The 22,685-nt window shown below is 40.9% G+C and overlaps 2 protein-coding genes across 2 annotated transcripts in view; one reads left to right on the top strand and one right to left on the bottom strand.

Annotated features, from left to right (window-relative positions):
* The window catches only part of LOC118312537 (platelet-derived growth factor subunit A-like), a 30,589-nt gene extending 8,158 nt beyond the window's left edge, over positions 1 to 22,431 (bottom strand). Inside the window, exons 1-5 of the mRNA XM_035637209.2 lie at positions 22,357 to 22,431; positions 22,059 to 22,140; positions 6,336 to 6,419; positions 2,701 to 5,404; positions 2,275 to 2,371 (exon numbers count right to left, since the gene is read on the bottom strand). Coding sequence (XP_035493102.1) covers positions 2,275 to 2,371; positions 2,701 to 2,766 — 163 coding nt within the window. The 5' untranslated portion in view covers positions 2,767 to 5,404; positions 6,336 to 6,419; positions 22,059 to 22,140; positions 22,357 to 22,431. The remainder of the gene's footprint in view (positions 1 to 2,274; positions 2,372 to 2,700; positions 5,405 to 6,335; positions 6,420 to 22,058; positions 22,141 to 22,356) is intronic.
* Positions 16,568 to 22,179, top strand: LOC118312535. The gene is made up of 9 exons (XM_035637208.2): positions 16,568 to 16,770; positions 17,028 to 17,312; positions 17,398 to 17,628; positions 17,719 to 17,817; positions 18,424 to 18,636; positions 18,957 to 19,298; positions 19,604 to 19,943; positions 20,058 to 20,115; positions 20,355 to 22,179. Exons 1-9 carry the CDS (start codon positions 16,716 to 16,718, stop codon positions 20,613 to 20,615), a joined length of 1,884 nt encoding a protein of 627 aa, XP_035493101.2. The 5' UTR covers positions 16,568 to 16,715; the 3' UTR covers positions 20,616 to 22,179.
* Positions 22,432 to 22,685: the final 254 nt, after the last annotated feature.

Raw genomic sequence — 22,685 nt, 5'->3', positions numbered from 1 at the left:
CTCGCTCGCCCTGCCATGCAGGAATTTGAGCATGAATTATACATGGCGGCCCGGAGCAGCCTTCCAGCGAGCCGCGGCTCCCTCAAACCAATAATGGGCAGCATGACAACAGCATAATGAGGCGAGCCACTTGACCCCCACCGAGCCCCGGGGGAGCCGTCACACTCCACATTTGCATCTGAATGATGCCAGGATTAACAACAACAACAAAAAAAATGAATCAACTCTTTTTCTCTTTTTCGCAGGCAATAGCGAGAAGAGAAGTTCGGAGCGAGAGGAGAAGTTTCCATGGCAGAAACGTGGAGTCTGACTCAACGGCGGAGGTGCAATTAATCCTCTTTTATGCCGCAGTTGTTTGCTCCCGTCTCACCTCGCGGATTCAATCTGCCCTGATTTATCACCTGGACGATGAGGACTGGCATCTGCCGTGTTTACGGGAGGGAAACGTCGGCGCTCTTTGGACTTGTAGCCAATTTACTCAATGTGTAATGGTTATTTTGTGATCTTCTTAAAGAGCATGTTTGTTCTTTTTGCGAAACACACGACGCCATGAAAAGGGAAGACAGAGACGTCACCGTTGAGTTTTGAGGAGCAATAATAAATGAAATATATACCTGAATATATTTCATGTAATACGTACATTGATACGGAAATGTTTCCCAAATCAAAAATACTAAGTTGTTTTCATAACTTTGAAAGGAACTAACGACAGCAGGTGAATTCCTCTGACCCCCCAAAAAAACAGCTAATATCTCCAAACATTTACGCGCGCACACACACACACACACACACACACACACACACACACACACACACACACACACACACACACACACACACACACACACACACACACACACACACACACACACACACACACACACACACACACACACACACAGGAAGTTTAGATTCAGAAGGAAAACCAAGATCGACGTGAAGTAAAGGTGCAGTATTGCACTTCCATAAAGTTGGACGACTGGCAAGAATCCAAAATTCAAAAACACTGGTCTAAAGCGAAGACGCAGAAGTGACGATATTCAGACTTTTACTACAATTCCCACAATGCAACAGCCACTTGATTTGACCCCTCACATGCTCAGTGAATGCCCACAGCTCCTTTCACAAACAAGACTAGATGGTTGCAAACACCACTGTGCCGTCGACACGTCTTTATTTTAACTTCCTCCAGACCTTTATACAGGTATGCAACTATAACTTCATATAACCAATAAGTTATAAAACATGTACGGACACCTTAATGTTAGTTTAGGATTAGCTGAGTCTGATAAGTTAACTCAGAGTTCGCGCTGGTTCTCCTGGCAACATCCACCGAGGCATCCCGGTAACGAGATGAGCGGACAGCATCCTCTCGCGTGTGCACTGAACCAGATACTAGACTGATACTTCAACTCAGAGTCTTTCACGGCACAGACAGGGAAGGAGGGAGGGAGGGAGGGAGGGAGGCTGCGGCCCCGGGACCAGCACATGTGCAACATGTGGGTGTGTTTCAGCCAGCAACTCGGAGTAAAGTTTAGACCCAGGGTGCTGGGGGGGGGGGAGGGGCGAATTGTCCTTCAGTGGAAAACGTCATGAGGTCAAAGGAAAGGTGTAAAGGAGGATTCATAGGACCTAGGAAAAGCCAACTCCACTTTCACTATACTACGTCATCACGCGACGGCATCTGTCGTGGTGAAACTAACCAAATCTCCGAAGATGGATTAAGTAAACACGCAGCGGCTCCATCAGCATGTTTCAGTGTTTTACCTCTTCTACGTCTTCTACTTCTATTTCGGACTGAATCGTTTATGTTCGTGCACGGCGCCGCAATGCATTGTGGGGCATCTCATATTTCTCCTTTCCTTTCGCATCGGAACCCCCAGTGTACCCGATGGTGAAGGAGATAGGAAAGGAGGCATCGGAGCTCCTTTCCTGTGCATTTAGAGAATCCGAAACGGTCACGTCAAGATTTAGGAAACTTCCCCGAGCAAACCTGACAATTCGACCACACCCACTCTCTGCATCTACCCGCAACCCTTCCTGTTTGAGTTTAGTGAGCTTTTTACTTTGGAAAAAACAAGTTGTAGTCGAGTAGGTAATTGTACATCATGGTGCTCGTGGATTACTGCAAACGCAGCCTAATAGAACTGGTTGTCAGGTCACCGTGCAGATTTGTCAAATGGCTAGGTGTATATAGGCTCAGTCATCCAGCCCCTTGGCAGTGAGTGGCTGAGAGAGAGAGAGAGAGAGTTGTGTTGCAGAGAAGCAATTTACCTACGGAGTCTATGTCTAGCAGCCGCTGGAGGTCGCTGATGCTCCGGATGTCGCTGCGGGAGAGTCGCTCCAACAGCTCCCGGGGAAGAGGAGACTCCTGCGGGCAGAAAGTCAACGTGTTTATTACACTGGATGCGCCCGCTGGTGCGTAAAAAGGTCACGGATACGACGCAGTAACGTTATATCCTCCGTGACAAACCCTTTGAGCCTGCGTGCGTCATTTATCACAATAGAACCTGACAGCGCCGAGTCCTCGCAGCGCGCCAAGGACAGAGGAGACGTGCGTAATTACGCAGACACGACTTATGTTCATTGGCGTTCGCCGTTCGGTTGCATGCGCGATTTAAAAAGAAACGTGTCACAGATCTGAGCGCAACCATCGACCGCCCACATGCACTTTCTTTTTTTCACCCCGGCTTCTTATACCTCAGCGGCGGCGGCGCGTAACAGGCAGAGGCAGCCGGCGAGGAGGTGGACAATCGCGGCTCTCATCTCCTCTCAGGTCCGCGGCATAGGCACCAGGACGAGGCGGTGGTCCGCTGCAGGAGCCGGGCTGTCGCTCCCTGGCCCCGGGGGCCCAGAAGCATCCCTCTGGGGGAACAGACCACCAGCACCACCAGCCTCAGTGAAAAGAGAATTTCAAAAAAAAATTGGGGGCGAGTCTTTGATAAAAACCTCCGGGGTGAAGCGCGGATGAGGCAGGGATTCAATCCTATTCTGCTCCTGCATCCGCAGTAAATCGCTGTCGGTGTAAAGAGAAGTGGGATCGTGAATATAGAAGTGACCATGAAGTCAAGTCATCGAACCCCAGTGGGGGTCAGGTCGACGTCCGGCTGCAGGTCCCCACTGGAAGTCCCCAAACTGTCCCTTTCACACTCACGCATCCGACGGTTTCCATCGCGCTGTCCTCACTTGTTCCACATCACATCTGCTCATGTGCGTCCTGCAGCGGCGGAGCTGCAACTTGGAACAATTTGTAATAAAAATCATTTCACTTGGAATTTTCCAGAATGAGGAGGACGCGCGGAGAAGCGACAAGAGGGAGGTAGGGGGGGGGGGAAGGAAAGCGCTCTCTGCACCAACACTCCCAGAGGAGTTGGATGGTGTCTCGTGAGATCTCCGGGTTGAATGAAGTCGGGAGACTTTCAGTCACAGGATATAGATGTGCGCGCGACCGTGGCGGCGCGCCGGGAACGCGCACTGCACAATAGAAGATCCACAGCACGGGAGAAGAAAGTAAACGGGGGGGGGGCGCGCGCACACACACACACACACACACACACACACACCTCACTCTACTATGATTAACTATCACTATTTGGTCGAATTCATCACCCACCTAAAGGAAACAACATTTGTGAATCAGTTACCAATGAAGTCAATGGCCAAACTTCCCCCAAAAACTATCCTCCTCTCCTGTGTGTGTGTGCGTGTGTGTCAGTGTTTAATTGCTGTGTAATAAAGCTCATAAATGAGTGTCCAGACCGGAGATAGACTGCCCTGAGAGAGAGAGGGAGGGTTGGTGATGTGTGTGTGCGTGTGTGTGTGAGTGTGTGCGTGCGCTATACACAAGGTCAAAGGTTCACCAAAAGCTTCCCATGCGCTGCGCGAACAGGAATCAGGAAACAGTCAGTCATGAGACAAGAATGGATGGATGGATGCAACCTGTAGGCTACGAAATGTTGGCGAGTCTGAAGTGGCTCAGTCTTCTCGATGCTCCGTCTCTTTCCTCTGGCTGATTGGACCGGATGGATCATATTGGATTTGTCTTCTGCTTCTTTTCTTTCTTTCTTTCTCCTTTGCTCTCTTTTCAAATCCCGTGGCTTCCGGCACACCAAGAACGTTTTTCTAAATCAGAAGACAATACAAAAACAACACGTGCCGTTTCGTCCCAGGAGGTCAAGTCCTTGACATGTGACCTGGTGTTGGGCCTGTGCTGCGACGCTCCCACCCCGGGGGGTCGGGCCCCTTATCTGAGCATGTCAACCACGCAGCGCACCTGAGCCGAGGCTGAGCCGCGGAGTGATCATCAATCACATCTCGTTCTTACCTGACACCGGTTTGCTCATCCAGACACACCAACATGCTTTCGCTCCCCCTTCCCACGCTGACCCGGTCACAGACGTGCACACACACCGCCCGGCACGGTGCTGTGATGTGTGTCGTGTCAAACTTGAGTCTGCATTCACCCATTTCTTAGTCGGGCAGATTGTTGAGGGAATGTACCAAAAAAAAAAAAACTTCCGAGAGCTAAAGCTTCGTAAAGCGGCGCTGGAATCTAGAAATCCAGCCTCCAGCATTCAAACATGCACGTACACATTTGGTCTCCCTTTTGTCTGTCTCACTTTCCACACACACACACACACACACACACACACACACACACACACACACACACACACACACACACACACACACACACACACACACACACACACACACAGACACAGACACAGACACAGACACACACACACACACACACACTACAGCTACTTATCCAATATCCTTAATTTGACCGTACATGGTTATTTCAAATGTGATACAGGTTCCTGCGAGGACAAAGACACGAGGGCAAGTGAGGAGAAAAAGAGAGAGGCGGGAAAAAGCAGGAAGAGTGGGAAAAAAAAAAGACAGTGGAAGACAGTGACGGTAAGAGAGGAAGAGATGAGACGCCTGTTGATTCCGAGATGGAGCCTATTTGGATGAAAGAAGACGGCAGTGGGGTGACTGGACGAGCGAGCGCGTGTGTGTGTGTGTGTGTGTGTGTGTGTGTGTGTGAGACAGAAACTCCAGCCTGTGTTGCACCAAACATTCCCCCAATTAAAGCCCATTTAGCTTGACAGGGGCTAATACCATCACAACAGAAAACCTCTCTCCCTCCATCTCCCCAGAACAGCCTCACACACACACGCACACACACACGCACACGCACACGCACACACACACACACACAGAAAGACAAAGAACCGGAATGGAGGATGGGGGCGGAGGATTGTTCAGAACCGATTTGGATCTTGACCGGCGACACTCCTGCCATGACGCTGTCACTTCCTCCTGGCAGCATCAGCGGCTTCTCCTCCGATGCATCCCCACTGGTTCTCTTCTTCTATCTTCTTCTTCTATTCTTCTCCTAGTAACAGGTAACATATTCTGGTTAAAGTTATAGTTTTGCTTTAAAGGGCCTGGTCACAGCAGAAGGACGGTCAGTGAAACTAATCTGCATGTGGCCTTTTACCAATCGCCAATGTTATTTAGCACAGTATGATACGTGCTTAGCTCTGTCCTCCACTAATCCCTAATAGTATATACACACTTTCATTCATTTTATACATGGAGCTGCAGGTTTCATAAACTGACCATCACAATCACTGACAGTTGTGTCAGATGGTCGTTAATTTGGGCCTCTTAATAAATTATGATGCATCGAGTTGTGGAAAATATATATTATTTGTTCCGTTTTTTTCGTGAACTTCTCGGGGCAACGATGTAAAATTTTAAACTTTTAAAATAGTGGAGAGAAAATATGCTGCATTATATAAGTGAAAAAAAAAAGTTTAAATTGTTTTGTTGTGTCCTTCTTCATAATATCACTAGGGGGCGTCAAAGTTGACAGTGTCAACACAACGGGGGCATTAAAGTTTTTTTTATGATAGAAACGTTTTATGTTGACATATGTTTCATTTTTATTCCATCAAATATCATATTCATCATTAAATAAACGTTCCGACTTAACTTTAATTTGAGCAATTGAAATTAATTTTGGTTCATTTATTGACTTATTTTTAGTTGAGTGACATGAAAGCTGTGTGATGGTGTTAAAAGCCCTGAAACTCTCTCATCAAACTAAATATAGTTTTAATCCCCCAAAAAGCTTTTTTTATAGGGTCACCCCACCCACCCACCGCCGCCCCGCTCCTCCTCCTCTCTCTCCCATAACTTTCCAAGAGGAGTAGATATTTTTATTGAGTTTATTTATAACAAGCCAGGGAAAGCCATCTTTTCTTATCCGACTTTCCCAGTTCCTTTTCTTGGAGGCAGACTCACACACATACAGTACGCACCGTACCGGGCTTTGGTGACCTTGCTCAGGAGCACTTCAGCAGTGTCTGGTGCCAGCAAGCGGCTTTCCCACCGAACATGCCGTCCTGCGGGAGGGGGGGGTAGAGTAAGATGAATAGAGAAACGAGCAAATTGTTCGAGTGTTTAAGAGACAGAGAGGCAGTAAAAGTTAATCCTGAGAGGGATAAAAAAGTTTTTACTGGCAGGGTGGGGGTTGAGGGCTATCCCCGAATTAATTCACAAAACCCAGCACATGGAAGAAAATAACCCAACCCTTTCTACACTTTTCCCACTCCCCCAAAAAAGTCAGAATGGATTTCACCCTAAAAACCCAGATCAAGTCCACGACTGGACACCTGCCAAATCCTATTGTGCAACGCATGAATGTTTGGTCATCGGCCAACTGCCGACTTATCTTGGATTACCATCTCAAATATGCCAGCGTTTACCTACACCGAATGTAACGCTCCCACCGCTGCCATCGACCACCCGTCTGCTCAGCCCAGGCCACAAGGCTCGGAGAGAATGGTTCATTTAGCGTCTGGCTGGGAAAGAGAAAACACAGGACCCTTGTGCTGTGTGAAGAGTCAGTTTGACTGGAAGGGACATACAGTAAGAGTTGGACGTCCCACAAGTCGGATTCAGATTTACTCTGCATTAAAGACTGGACTGGAAAGAACCGCAGGCAGATCATACTGGACAAATGTCTAGATAGATGTCTAGATGGATGTCTAGATAGATAGATATTTAGATATATAGATAGATATTTAGATAGATATATAGATGTCAAGATAGAAAGATAGATAGATAGATAGATTGATATATGTCTAGATATATAGATAGATGTCTCGATAGATAAATAGATAGATAGACCGATGTCTAAATAGATGTCTAGATAGTTGGATGTATAGATAGATAGATGTCTAGATATATAGACAGATGTCTAAATAGATGTCTAGATAGATAAATAGATGTCTACAAAGATAGATGTCTAGATACCGTAGATAGATATTTAGATAGATAGATAGATAGATATTTAGATAGATATTTTGATAGATAGATAGATAGAAAATAGATAGATAGATGTCTCGATAGCTAAATAGATAGATGTATAGATAGATAGACAGATGTCTAAATAGATGTCTAGATAGATAGATATCTAGAAAGATAGATGTCTAGATAAATAGATGTCTAGAAAGATAGACAGATGTCTAAATAGATGTCTAGATAGATAAATAGATGTCTAGAAAGATAGATATCTAGATAGATAGATGTCTAGAAAGATAAATAGATAGATAGATAGATAGAAAATAGATAGATAGATGTCTCGATAGATAAATAGATAGATGGATAGAAAGATAGATACATATATGTCTAGACAGATAAATAGAAAGATATATGTCTAGATAGAAAGATAGATAGATGTCTAGGTAGATAGACAGATGTCTAAATAGATGTCTAGATAGATAGATGTCTAGAAAGATAGATGTCTAGATAGATGTATAGAAAGATAGACAGATGTCTAAATAGATGTCTAGGTAGATAAGTAGATGTCTAAAAAGATAGATGTCTAGATAGATAGATATCTAGAAAGATAGATGTCTAGAAAGATAGACGTCTAGAAAGATAGACGTCTAGAAAGATAGATATCTAGAAAGATAGAAATCTAGAAAGATAGACGTCTAGAAAGATAGACGTCTAGAAAGATAGATATCTAGAAAGATAGATGTCTAGAAAGATAGATGTCTAGATAGATAAATAGAAATCTAGAAAGATAGATGTCTAGAAAGATAGACGTCTAGAAAGATAGAAATCTAGAAAGATAGATGTCTGGAAAGATAGACGTCTAGAAAGATAGAAATCTAGAAAGATAGATGTCTAGATAGATAAATAGAAATCTAGAAAGATAGAAATCTAGAAAGATAGGTGTCTAGAAAGATAGACGTCTAGAAAGATAGAAATCTAGAAAGATAGAAATCTAGAAAGATAGACGTCTAGAAAGATAGATATCTAGAAAGATAGAAATCTAGAAAGATAGATGTCTAGAAAGATAGACGTCTAGAAAGATAGATATCTAGAAAGATAGATGTCTAGAAAGATAGATGTCTAGAAAGATAGACGTCTAGAAAGATAGATATCTAGAAAGATAGAAATCTAGAAAGATAGATGTCTAGAAAGATAGATTTCTAGAAAGATAGAAATCTAGAAAGATAGACGTCTAGAAAGATAGACGTCTAGAAAGATAGATATCTAGAAAGATAGAAATCTAGAAAGATAGACGTCTAGAAAGATAGACGTCTAGAAAGATAGATATCTAGAAAGATAGATATCTAGAAAGATAGATGTCTAGAAAGATAGATGTCTAGATAGATAAATAGAAATCTAGAAAGATAGATGTCTAGAAAGATAGACGTCTAGAAAGATAGAAATCTAGAAAGATAGATGTCTGGAAAGATAGACGTCTAGAAAGATAGAAATCTAGAAAGATAGATGTCTAGATAGATAAATAGAAATCTAGAAAGATAGAAATCTAGAAAGATAGGTGTCTAGAAAGATAGACGTCTAGAAAGATAGAAATCTAGAAAGATAGACGTCTAGAAAGATAGATATCTAGAAAGATAGAAATCTAGAAAGATAGATGTCTAGAAAGATAGACGTCTAGAAAGATAGATATCTAGAAAGATAGAAATCTAGAAAGATAGAAATCTAGAAAGATAGATGTCTAGAAAGATAGATATCTAGAAAGATAGATGTCTAGAAAGATAGATGTCTAGATAGATAAATATAAATCTAGAAAGATAGATGTCTAGAAAGATAGATGTCTAGATAGATAAATAGATGTCTAGAAAGATAGACGTCTAGAAAGATAGACGTCTAGAAAGATAGATGTCTGGAAAGATAGACGTCTAGAAAGATAGATATCTAGAAAGATAGAAATCTAGAAAGATAGACGTCTAGAAAGATAGATATCTAGAAAGATAGATATCTAGAAAGATAGATGTCTAGAAAGATAGATGTCTAGATAGATAAATAGAAATCTAGAAAGATAGATGTCTAGAAAGATAGACGTCTAGAAAGATAGAAATCTAGAAAGATAGATGTCTGGAAAGATAGACGTCTAGAAAGATAGAAATCTAGAAAGATAGATGTCTAGATAGATAAATAGAAATCTAGAAAGATAGAAATCTAGAAAGATAGGTGTCTAGAAAGATAGACGTCTAGAAAGATAGAAATCTAGAAAGATAGACGTCTAGAAAGATAGATATCTAGAAAGATAGAAATCTAGAAAGATAGATGTCTAGAAAGATAGACGTCTAGAAAGATAGATATCTAGAAAGATAGAAATCTAGAAAGATAGAAATCTAGAAAGATAGATGTCTAGATAGATAAATAGAAATCTAGAAAGATAGAAATCTAGAAAGATAGGTGTCTAGAAAGATAGACGTCTAGAAAGATAGAAATCTAGAAAGATAGAAATCTAGAAAGATAGATGTCTAGAAAGATAGACGTCTAGAAAGATAGATGTCTAGAAAGATAGACGTCTATAAAGATATATATCTAGAAAGATAGATGTCTAGAAAGATAGATGTCTAGAAAGATAGACGTCTAGAAAGATAGATGTCTAGAAAGATAGATGTCTACATAGATAAATAGATGTCTAGAAAGATAGATATCTAGAAAGATAGACGTCTAGAAAGATAAATGTCTAGAAAGATAGATGTCTAGATAGATAAATAAATGTCTAGAAAGATAGATATCTAGAAAGATAGATGTCTAGAAAGATAGACAGATGTCTAGATAGATAGATATCTAGATAAATAGATGTCTAGAAAGATAGACGTCTAGAAAGATAAATAGATATATAGAAAGATAGATGTCTAGAAAGATAGACAGATGTATAGATAGATAGATAAATAGATGTCTAGAAAGACAGATATCTAGAAAGATAGATATCTAGAAAGATAGATGTCTAGATAGATAGATAAATAGATGTCTAGAAAGATAGATGTCTAGAAAGATAGTCAGATGTATAGATAGATAGATAAATAGATGTCTAGAAAGACAGATATCTAGAAAGATAGATATCTAGAAAGATAGATGTCTAGATAGATAGATAAATAGATGTCTAGAAAGACAGATATCTAGAAAGATTGATATCTAGAAAGATAGATGTCTAGATAGATAAATAGATTTCTAGAAATTTGGATATCTAGAAAGATAGATATCTAGAAAGATAGACAGATGTATAGATATCTAGATAAATAGATGTCTAGAAAGATAGACGTCTAGAAAGATAAATAGATATATAGAAAGATAGATGTCTAGAAAGATAGACAGATGTATAGATAGATAGATAAATAGATGTCTAGAAAGACAGATATCTAGAAAGATAGATATCTAGAAAGATAGATGTCTAGATAGATAGATAAATAGATGTCTAGAAAGATAGATGTCTAGAAAGATAGTCAGATGTATAGATAGATAGATAAATAGATGTCTAGAAAGACAGATATCTAGAAAGATAGATATCTAGAAAGATAGATGTCTAGATAGATAGATAAATAGATGTCTAGAAAGACAGATATCTAGAAAGATTGATATCTAGAAAGATAGATGTCTAGATAGATAAATAGATTTCTAGAAATTTGGATATCTAGAAAGATAGATATCTAGAAAGATAGATGTCTAGAAAGATAGACAGATGTGTAGATAGATAGATAAATAGATGTCTAGAAAGATAGATGTCTAGAAAGATAGATATCTAGAAAGATAGACGTCTAGATAGATAGACGTCTAGAAAGATAGACGTCTAGATAGATAGATGTCTAGAAAGATAGATATCTAGAAAGATAGACATCTAGAAAGATAGACGTATAGAAAGATAGACAGATGTCTAAATGGATAGAAAGATAGATACATATATGTCTAGACAGATAAATATAAAGATATATGTCTAGATAGAAAGATAGATAGATAGATGTCTAGATAGATAGATGTCTAGATAGATAGATACCGTAGATAGATATTTAGATAGATAGATAGATAGATATTTAGATATGTAGATACATAGATAGATATTTAGATAGATAGAGAGAAAGATAGATACATATATGTCTAGACAAATAAATATAAAGATATATGTCTAGATGGAAAGATAGATAGATGTCTAGATAGACAGATGTCTATATCGATAGATGTCTAGATAGCGGCGCCATCTGACTTAAATAAAAGAGAAATATTTGATATTGCATCTTGATCTGGAGTTGTTTTTTTTATTTGAAATACACGTGGAGATCAGGTGGCAGATGTCTTTGTAGCTTGTGAGAAGACAGTGTAAAGTAAAAAAAAAAAGAGAAACATTTGAGAGAAACAGAATACACGGGGGGGGGGGTTAGCAACAAGAGGGATTTAAATGAAAGTGTAATAAGATCAGGAGGAGCGAGATTCGGCTTTGATGAGACCTCCGCTACCACTGGGAACAGTCTTTTACCAGCTGAAATCCAAAAATACACCTCCTGACTCATGATCCGCTCTAATACCCACAAGGTAATAGCCAAGCGCAGCTTCACATGTGTGTGTGATGGGTGGTCTCGGCTAGTCGCACCAAATTGCAGCGGATTGGATACATTGATGTGACCACCAACAAGTGCGAGAAGACACAACGAAAAACCCTTTTTACAGACGGTTTCTCTTTGAGTTTCTCTCTTTCTTTCTCCGTGTGCTCGATTACAGGTTGTGTTTGTGTGCGCCTGCCACTTCCAGCCAGGTGCAAGTGGAAGGTTGACACCTCTTTCCTTTTTCCTCTTCCTCCAATTCTACCACCGCCCTTCGAATTTCTGCCAATTGATTCAAGTGATAAGACGATGATTATCAACGAAAACACAAACCAGTGTTACCAGGGTCCGACGAGGCCTGTCCAGCTGGCAGCTGTTGGGGGGAAAAAAAACAAAACTGTGGACAGTGTGAAAAACAGGCGCCGCTGGAATCGTCTGACCAACGGAACAGTTGATTCAAACGTTTTCGTCCGTCCCCGATTGTTCATCGTCTCAGTTGGCAGATTCTAATCTCCTCTGCGGAAATAATTGGGAGGCAGCGAGGGAGTTAATTGTGCCTTTTCCACCGATGAATCACCAGGAAGTGTTGGTGAACCCCGCTGACCAAACACACGCACACGCACACGCACACACACACACAGCCTACATGGTAACAAACCTACTGTACACACTCACAAATTGTACATTGATTCACACACTTTGAACAGGAAAACACAATCACACACCCACATTTGCAGTTTCACGTCAACCTGAGGCCACACACACACACACACACACACACACACACACACACACACACACACACACACACACACACACACACACACACACACACACACACACACACACACACACACACACACACACACACACACACACACACACACACACACACACACACACACACACACACACACACACACACACTCTCTTAATACATACAAACGGATAACTACAGTGCGTAACCCTCTCTCATTTTCTTTCCAAGAGATCCAGAGGCCAATTAGTAAAGCTCTCACGCCAGTTATTAGCACGCTGGGAACTGGGGGAGCAGAGTAAAAAAGAAATCCCACTCCTCTCCTCCTTCCAAAAGAAGGATTTCTCCCTTATTGTCGCCCGGGCCCGAGAGCGAAGGATGTGTGGTCATGTTGGCTCGGGGAACAATGCCACGCTGTCTAAAGACGGGTAATGGAGGGAAGTGACGGAGAGATAGTGTGAGTGTGTGTGTGTGTGTGTGTGTGTGTGTGTGTGTGTGTGTGTGTGTGTGTGTGTGTGTGTGTGAGAGTGTCAACATGTGATGTGCGCACACAATCGCAGTGAGGTGACATCATGGCATTTCGCTCCAAGGGGCCACGCCAGCCTCCAGATGAAGGAGGAATGGTCGCATTAACTCCAAATCAGGAACGTCGGACACAGACGCTCTGTTGTGTGACTGTAGCGAGCGCCCAGGAAAGGCCGCTCCTGCTCGGGTTGTGCCGCTCGTAGGTTACTGTGGACACAACAACCCCGCGGCATTTTGCCTGTTACGGAAAGTTCACACAGAGGAGTCGAGGGAGTCGGTGTGATTAGTCAATGTATGTACTGTAGGCGTCGCGGACAGAAGGAAAGAACAGCAATGTCAGTTGTAATGGACGGAGGAAAAACCAACAGCTCAGCAAAAGATCAATCCGAGGTGCGTCCGCGACCGAGGACAAAGTACCAAGAACCAGATCAATCTCGGAACTCAAAAGATGGCGGGCAACGACGTGACATTTCACATATTTCCTTTGAGGGTTCGTTGTCGTCGTACACTGCATTTAACACGCAACGAGAACTTCTTTCCAACCGATCAAAACGGACAATATGTTGGTTTTAAAAACAAAAGACGCACTACGATAAAAAAAAAAAAATTTACCGCTCTTCCTTCGCTTTACCGCCACATTGTAATATCTGCCCCCGTCAGAGGACAAAGGGAAAACTCCGGAGCAGAAGGTGCCGATGATGCGCCTGTTACATAGCCGGTTGCCAACCTTGCTAAAACCTGGGTCCGTGTAGCGCTGACACGCTTACAGCTGATGCAGCCAGTGTTTAATGTTATTGATTCAAAATTAGACAGCGACAGTTCATTTGTGAAATGTATGATCCACTTTAAAGTTTTGAATATTGACGATTTTTGGGGGGATTCTAACAAAGTAAACAGGTGAGATGTGGATCTATGATGCATTTATGATATTGATCAAAAATTATGAAAAAAAAATTGATGACCCATATCTGAAGCTCTACTTTCAGCTCATTATTTGGAGGTGAGACTAACTCTCGCTGCTGTTTTCAGTGTGGAAGCTCTAAAAAAAGAACATTGCAGAGACCAAAAACAGAACTAGACGAGAGAGAATATTGGACGTATACATTCGACAGTTGGAAACAAACACGACTACGAAAGAATGATGCCGCTTTCCCCATAACTGCTGGACGCATAAACAAGCTTATCAAGCTTTCCATGTCTGCTTAAAAAGTGATAATGTCCGTATTATGTCGTTTCTGCTGCCCCCTAGTGGCCGCACGCGCAGGTGTTCCAGGTTTAGGCCCAACTTAACAGAGATCACCGTCAACAGGAAAACTTTAATGACTATTATATTTCGAGAATTATTTCTGTGACAGTCTAAGCATGAGTATATCTGACGATAAGACAATTATAAAATAATTTTTAAAAACAGTAGCTACCGGTTAGCTGCTCATACATGACCGATCCACTTGTGTCAGCTGTTAAGTTGGATTAAGACCTCAGTGGGTCTTATTGTTGTGCTCCACACTTGCAGCGTTACTCGTCTGTAGACTTATAAAAATAATGAGGAAGTGGATTTGTCGTGTCAGAACTGCAAATGATGCGTCTGACAAACCGCATCAGCCTCCTCCTTTAGACAAAGAAACACTGTTGATTTTGCCCGTTCTGTAATATAACAAGGCGTGCAACATGTAATGGTGCAGAGAGTGCAGTGCTAACAGAAGGTGTAAAGAGGTAAACAGACGGCATCACATAACCCTCGGTTTTAGCTTCACTTCATAGGTTCCCCGTTCATTTTAGGATAGATTTTAAGTTTTTTCAAATTACTTTTAAAGCTAGTCTTGGTCTAGCTCCAAGCTACACGAGCGAAATACTGACCCGCTACGAGCCGGCTCGCAGCCTTGGATCCTCAGGTGCCTCCGTAATAGTTGTTCCAAACTCGAGGAACAAATTTGAGGTTGACCGAGCTCTCTCCATGCCTTCTGTTAAGTCACTTTTAGAAACGCATTTTTAACAGACTTGCTTTTAATTAATGTTGTCTTTTTACATCTTTTTATACAGATGTGTGCCCTGGAAACTGTATTGTTGTTGAAATATAATTTTTATGTTTTTGTGAAAGCACTTTGTGAAGCTGCTTCTTAAAGATCATATATAAATAAAATGAAAATATTAATATTATTATTATTGAGACAGAACTTTTTTAGCATGTTGGCACCTTTAATTTAAGTTGACCCTTTTTGAGTAAGTGTTTTAAGGACATTGATAACAATTAGGGGCCAGTAATGTAGGAGCCTTAATGCATTTTTATTTAATGTTTGGTTAATTAGCATACAATAATTTCATATCATACGTGAAACAGGGATTTGCATTTATTTTGGAGAAATATTTACAGATTGACATGTTTATATTCTTATTTATATATATATATTCTCAACAAGTTAATGTTGATTTCTTGCATCTGCCCTTTCTTTTTTCTTTTTAATGTTGTGGAAAACTTTGAATGGATAAAATTCCTGCAGTTTTTTTTGTTTTTAAAGTAAACCTTTAAACTTTACAGAGTGGTCCTGTGGACTTTTTTTGGGACGTGTGAACAAGCAACTGTTTGCTATCAAGCTTGCCATATCTGCTTAAACGGTGATGATGTCATTATTGTGTTCACGTGCTTCTGCTGCCCCCTAGTGGACACACACGCAACTTAATAGAGATCAAGATGATCACTATCAACAAGACAACTTTAATGACAATTATACCTTGAGAATTATTTCTGTGACGGGCTACATATGAGCATATCAAGATAAGACAATCATAATATTATGCTAATGTGCATCTCTTCTCACCCGTTGGGACCAGTACGGACAACGCACTTACTGCATTTCACTCTTCTTCATTCGTTCACGTTATTACCCATTACCATGAAAGAACTTTGCTAGGTTTAAACTAGTCTAGATTCACCTTTACCCAGATGCTCAATCTAACGAGGGAGTCACATCTCACTCAGTGACCTTGTCAGTCGCTTGGTCGTTGAGTTGATTACTATAAATGGAAAAGTCCAAATGAAAAGTGACATTCTATGTTTATATTTGCACAGTGACGCATGCAGAGCGTTTACCACGGTCCCAGGTTCACACGGTTTGGTTTTGAGACTGAGCAGCTGCAGGTTTTCTGTTTTTTTAAAAGCGGTCAAGCAGCAGGCTGATGGGGTTTTACTGGACCAACTACAGTTAAAACACTCATTTTTAAAACAGTAGCTGACGGTTAGCTGCTCATACATGACCGTTCCATGACCGGTCCTTAGTGGGTCTTATAGTTGTGCTCCACACTCGCCGCGTTACTCATCTGTAGACGCCACAGACGCAGCTCTGTTGTTTTCCTCATAATCGTAATGAGGAAGTGGATTTGTGGTGTCATAACTGCAAATGATGCGTCTGACAAACCGCCTCCGGTCTGAGAAACCCTCTGTCATCAGCCTTTCTCCGTTGGAAAAAGAAACGCTGTCGATTTTGACCATTCTTTTTAGATGTTTCGTGAGCTGAGCAGACGCAGTCGAGCTGAAGACGACACCAGACATGTCGTTGGCAGATCGTGGATGTGTGTTCCTGGGTTTAATCCTGTACATCTCCGGTATGAATGACCCCTTGTGTCTTCAATACGTAACGTGAATTGTGACTGGGAACTGTAATTGTGGATTGAAAAAAAAAAAGATTACTGAACGTTTGCTAAGATTTCGTCATATTCTGCTCTTTAGATGCATTATAGCACATCAGTATGATACTTTACAAAATCATACCATTACAATGAATCCATTATTTATCTATTATCAATTACATAAGAACTATAAATGTGCCCAGATGTTTGCTAATACAACTCTTCTGTTAAAGCGGTTCAAGCAAACAGCGTCTGTGCCTTAAAGGGTTCATCCGTGCATCTGCGCTGCTCAGCTCAACATCCCACATCAAACATGAAGTGGTTCTCTGAACACAGGGTCGGCACCGAGCTTGATCATAGGGAGATCTCTGCGGACGGAAAACATATCATATCAGCAGAAAGTCCTCCAACTCTAACGATCAGCGATCTGAGAGAGAGTGACGGAAACTTTTACTGTTGTAGTGACGAAAATCACTTAAACGATTGTCAGAAGGGAGGAATTCAGCTCCAAGTTGCAGGTACTGTAGTTGCTGCTGATTTATTACATATCTTATTGCGCAAACAATATTGTGAGTGTTTTAACTCTTAGTTTATACGCCTAAGACCTGCAGGTGAAGGTGTTTCCTGCCACAGAGGCGGACACGGTATCACTGATGTGCAGCAGCAGCTGTCCTCTGACTGACAGCCCTGCGCTCTACGTCTGGTACAAGGACAGAGCGTCGCTGTATGAGGACTGGTCTCCCTGGTACCAGCAGCTGCTCAGTGGGGAGGAGGCGGGAAACTACTCCTGTGCCGTCAAAGGCTACGAGCATCTCAGAGCCAAAGTCTCAGTGGGTGAGTGACAACGTGTGGATCACTTTCAATGATATCTTGTAATTCGGGCACTGGAGACTTAAATCATCAAGCTTGTTTTTTTTTGGACAGATTCCGTCACACCGTCGTGCTTCACTGTGACCTATGCTGAAGGGAGAATGTGCTCTCATCAGCACAACTCTGGGCCCTGCTCCATCACATACCCCCGAGGTTAAGTTTCTCAAATAACTTCACGCCGACACGTACCACATACCAAAGCCCACACTTGAAATTCATTTACAATACGCGATGACGGGACTTTCACCCAACTTGGTGGGAATCTCCAGATGATTAACTTTTGGAGCTGATCAGTCAAACGTCAATGAAACAGGGTCCGAAAAACACCCTTTCCAAGATTGTGCCACAAATAATGGAGACACAATCTAAAGTTTATATTGATCAGAAAATGATTCACCGTCATATGATGAGTGACGTCATGAAGAACTCACAATGAAGACAAGCATTATTATTATTATTATTATTATTATTACTTAAATATGCATTTTTCCCTGCATCTTATAGGACTAAAGACACAAACTAAAGATAATACAGAACCATACATTTTTTTATGATCATACGGTAGGAATGAATGAAAGTCACACACTCTACAGCTTTTTTAGACTGACAAATCATTCCTAATTATATGGTATTGATATTGTAATGATGACTTTATCTCCTTTGTAACTATTAGGTCCCTCAATGTATGAGAGCATCTAAATTAACACGGCACAGATAAACTGATAAGAAGTTGTTTTGTTTTATTTCATTTCCCAACAGAAGTACATGTTCAAAAGTCTGAGACTGCAGTTACGGGCCATTTCAAACTGACTTGTACAACCAACTGTTCTCTGACTGACTCTCAAACGTCCTTCACATGGTACAAGAACAGACGGAATAAGAAACAACTACCGTCTCTAGTTCCCAGCTCCTCCCCTGACAGTTTCTCCTGTGCTGTGAGGGGCCACGAGGATTTGCTCTCTGATGAAATATGTGAGTATGAACCAGCTCATGGTCTGTTCATACTATGATATTTAAGATATACTGTATGATGCTTTGAATAATGTCAAAACTGATACATGCTATTTGTGACTATTTTCACATGACTCAATGCAATAACGTATTATTGTATTCAACAATAATATCAAATCATAAAATGCTTTAAGGTAGATCCATCAGTATATTCTATTTCTTTTTTTGCTAATTTTTTTGACCAACTGCCACAGATATTCTTCACTTTATTTTATTGTTTAAGGTAACTTTTTAAAAGCTAAAAACCACTTTAATTTTTTATTTTTAAATCTATGTTTCAGGTATTGATGATGAAAACTGCCAGAGAGTGAATTATGTCAGCTGGAGAATCTGTGCTCTGAAAGGTTCTTCAGTGAACATTTCAAGTGAATACTGGTATCCGGACACACATGGGTTAAAGGCTAAATATTGGTATAAGAAAGAGAGAAACGCAACAGCAGCTGCTGAAGAGCTGAAAGAGACGGCACCTCGTATTAAGTATCATGACGGCACGAAAAACCGCCACATCCTGACAATCAATGAGCTGAACAAGAATGACTCTGCAGAATACATATTCAAAATCATAGCAGACCACCAAACGGGGAAACAGCTGGATTTGCCCGGAGTCACTTTGGTTGTCACAGGTACAGTATTCAGATTAAATACAAGTATGTTTTGTATAGTGAGGTTCAACAAACCAATTCCATTTACAGTTCTGAAATTGAAGAACTTTTTTTGGTTTACTGGCTTTTTCTAATTTTATTTTAAGGTTCAGATATAGGTGTTCAGACATACAAAAAACACATAGTTTAGGGTAGCTAATTCTACCATATAGTTGCCCAAATTTAACCACACTTATATGGTTTGTTTTAGAAGACACTGACAATACGACATTTTTGTCGTCGAGGTATGCCCTTTACATTTACTGACCGGTGTGGTCGTCTTTCAGACCTGAGGGTGAGGTTTACTCCCTCTGCTGCGGTGACCGAGGGCCAGAGAGTCACACTGACCTGCGGAACCAGCTGTCCTCTGACCGACGACACAAACTACATTTGGTACTTGAACAGTCGACCTCTGGACCTGACAAAAAGACAAAGCAAACATCTGGTTCTGGACCTCGTCAGCGGCGAGCACGCAGGAAACTACTCCTGTGCTGTTGAAAACCGCCAAATGAGATCTCTTGAAAAAATGCTCACCGTCCACACAAGACGACGATGGGCACCAGCAGCCGCAGGAGTTGTAGCTGTTCTCCTGGTTATAATATCCATCGCCGTCTTCTTGCGGATCAGGTGAGCATCTCACTGTGCTCCATCTCAGAGCGATGACTTTTACACCTAACTATTAACCTTGTTTCACATATTCAACAGTCTCGTTTTGTTGTTTTTCTTCATTTCACTAACTAGAAGAAAGATGAAGTCCAGCAGGTCTCCAGGAACTGAAAGCTCAGACAACTTGGAGCAGGTAAGGGAAAGAATGAGAACATTCAACAGCACTGTACGTTAGAAACACGTGAATCTTGTTTTTAAAATTAGATTCTCTCTGCACTATTTAGTTTTGGATTTTATGAATACACATCATTTTGATTAATTCTGCTAAGGTATCCAAGAGTTGGTCCAGGCAATTAGTACCTCTATTTGGAATAGTTTTGTATTGCTAAAGAAAATCAATAAAATATAATTTCTCTCTTGTCTCGCAATCAGATGATCCCGGGTCATGTGTATGACGTCATCTCAGCTCAACCAGCAGAGCAGGAAGTCCTTTATGAAAGCATAGTCGACCTCTCTAACCACGCAGATGCTCTTTACTCCAAAGTCCAGCTACACCAGGCCCAAGTACAAGAGCACATTCCCTACGCTGTTGTCAACTTGAAACCCAAAACTACCCGAGAAAGCAATTGTTATGCAAATGATTCAGGCTTTGGGAAAAAATTCAATGCTGCCGAAGTCCATAATCACTATTAAATATATTTTCTGAATACACCACTGATCGTTTTTTCATGGCACTTATGTCACAGGTTGGCTACTGTTCTGAATGTACTTTAAGAGCCTTATGATAAAACAGATTTTTTTTAACCTATTATTATTGTTAATTCATTTTTTATCATTATGTTTTTACTATTATATATGTTTAATTTTTTGCAACATGATACGGTCAAGTCTAATGCATTATTTTCTTTACTTTCTGGCATAATGGCCTGGTAGTTGACACCGAGAATAAGTACAGAACTAAAAACAAAAGCTTGTTGAACGCAACATGCAGAGAACTTTGTCCTGTTCATTACATTTACTGTACATTTAGGGACTTCAGTTTACTGTGCTGCTTCATGTGAGCAGGCAGATTTCCAGCCTCTTGACACATCAAGTGCACTCTTGAGAGCGCTGACTAACACCCACTGCCTGCTTTAGGAAGTGAAAACAGGAAGTTCCTCTGATTTGTCTGTAAGGCTTTACTGCTGTGCAGACTGTCACTGTGTCAAAATCCTGAACTGAATATAAAAATATAACCGGGACAGGAAAGTGAAGCTAATGCGGAAGTGCCTATACTCGCCGGAATGACCATGAGAGCGCGACTCCAATGGTTGCAAAAATAAGTCAGTCAAAAGTTCTCACTTGATTTATGACATCAGTAAACTTCACTATTTTCAAGTCTTCTTCAATACAGCGTGACGTTCATTATGTAAAATGTGATCTCATTTAGAGTGAAATAGTCGATAAAACACCACAAGCATTGGAGCGTGGATACAGCGTGTTTGACATTAAGTATCATTCAATCAGTGCATGGTTGCAGGTGCAGATGGGCGCGCAGTCAGACCCACCCCCACTCCTAGGTGTGGTTATAAAACTAAAACAAGATGGCGCCGGTCAAAATGCTAAACTCGAGCCTTCAAAGTGGCAGCTCACAAATCAATAGGTGACATCACGGTGGGTTTGCCACCGCAGCAACAACCTTTAAACAAATGCTACTTATGTGAAATATCAGGATGTTAAAATTAATCTACAACAAAAAAGTGCAGGACTATTCATTATCCTGCATAATACATAATATCCACAAAATTCCGACACCTGAAACATGTATTCATGGGACTTATTGTAGCTGCCTGCAACTAGATATTGCTTACTTTACTTATTAGTTTAGCTAGCAAAATATTTTAGGCCATAGTGCAAATCTTATGAGTTGTAGGCAAAAGTTAAGATTAAAGGCGGGTTGACCAGATAAGTAATCAAACAGATATTTTGCGAAATAATGCCAGCTAATCCCTAAGCTAACGCTACGGTCAAATTTCTTCTTTCTCAAAAATTAAATAAAAGAAGTTTTTACTTCTACTGTTTAATGTTAAAATGTACTTGGGAAACAGCTCTTACGTTACAGAAAGCTAATGTACAGCGAATAAAAAACATACTCACCCAACATCAAAATGACTTGTTGGCGCCTGTTTCCAGTGACTGCTAGCCTGAACCATATTAGCTGATGATCGTCTCTTTGTCACTTAAATAAAAAATACATATTAAATGATTTTTTACATTATTGAGTCTAATGTCCATTTTTATTTTTTTTATAATGTCTGTCCTTTTAGAGGTAGCTATGCTAGGTAGTAGCATAAAAGGCTACATGCTTTGGCGCTAAGTGACCAAAGCAGTTCAGTGGGTGTAAAGTCATGCTAGCAATCCCTCGGCTAAGACTTACAAAATGAAACATACTCACCCAATATGAAATGACTTGTTGACGCCTGTTGCCAGTGACTGCTAGCCTTAACTATATTAAGGCTATTGGTCGTCTCCTAATGTCCAAAAAAGAAAAATAATCGATGCATGCTAGTGATCCCGTGGGCTAAAGCTAGCTAAGCTAAACTACTTATTTCTTGAATAATTGTTTTGTTCCATTGAATCTACGTTTCCGTTTTTATGTGAATATTTAGTTATTGGCTGTTAAGTTACAGAAAGCTAATGAAAGGCCAAGTAAAAAAAATTCCTGATGTGAAATTATTACTGTGTTGAAGCCGTTTTTTGACATTGACTGAGGCTAATATAAGC

The sequence above is a fragment of the Scophthalmus maximus genome, chromosome 8 (genome assembly GCF_022379125.1).
Source record: "Scophthalmus maximus strain ysfricsl-2021 chromosome 8, ASM2237912v1, whole genome shotgun sequence".
Taxonomy (NCBI): Eukaryota; Metazoa; Chordata; class Actinopteri; order Pleuronectiformes; family Scophthalmidae; genus Scophthalmus; species Scophthalmus maximus.
The sequence above is the reverse complement of the archived record's forward strand: the minus strand, read 5'-3'. Positions and strand labels throughout refer to the sequence as shown.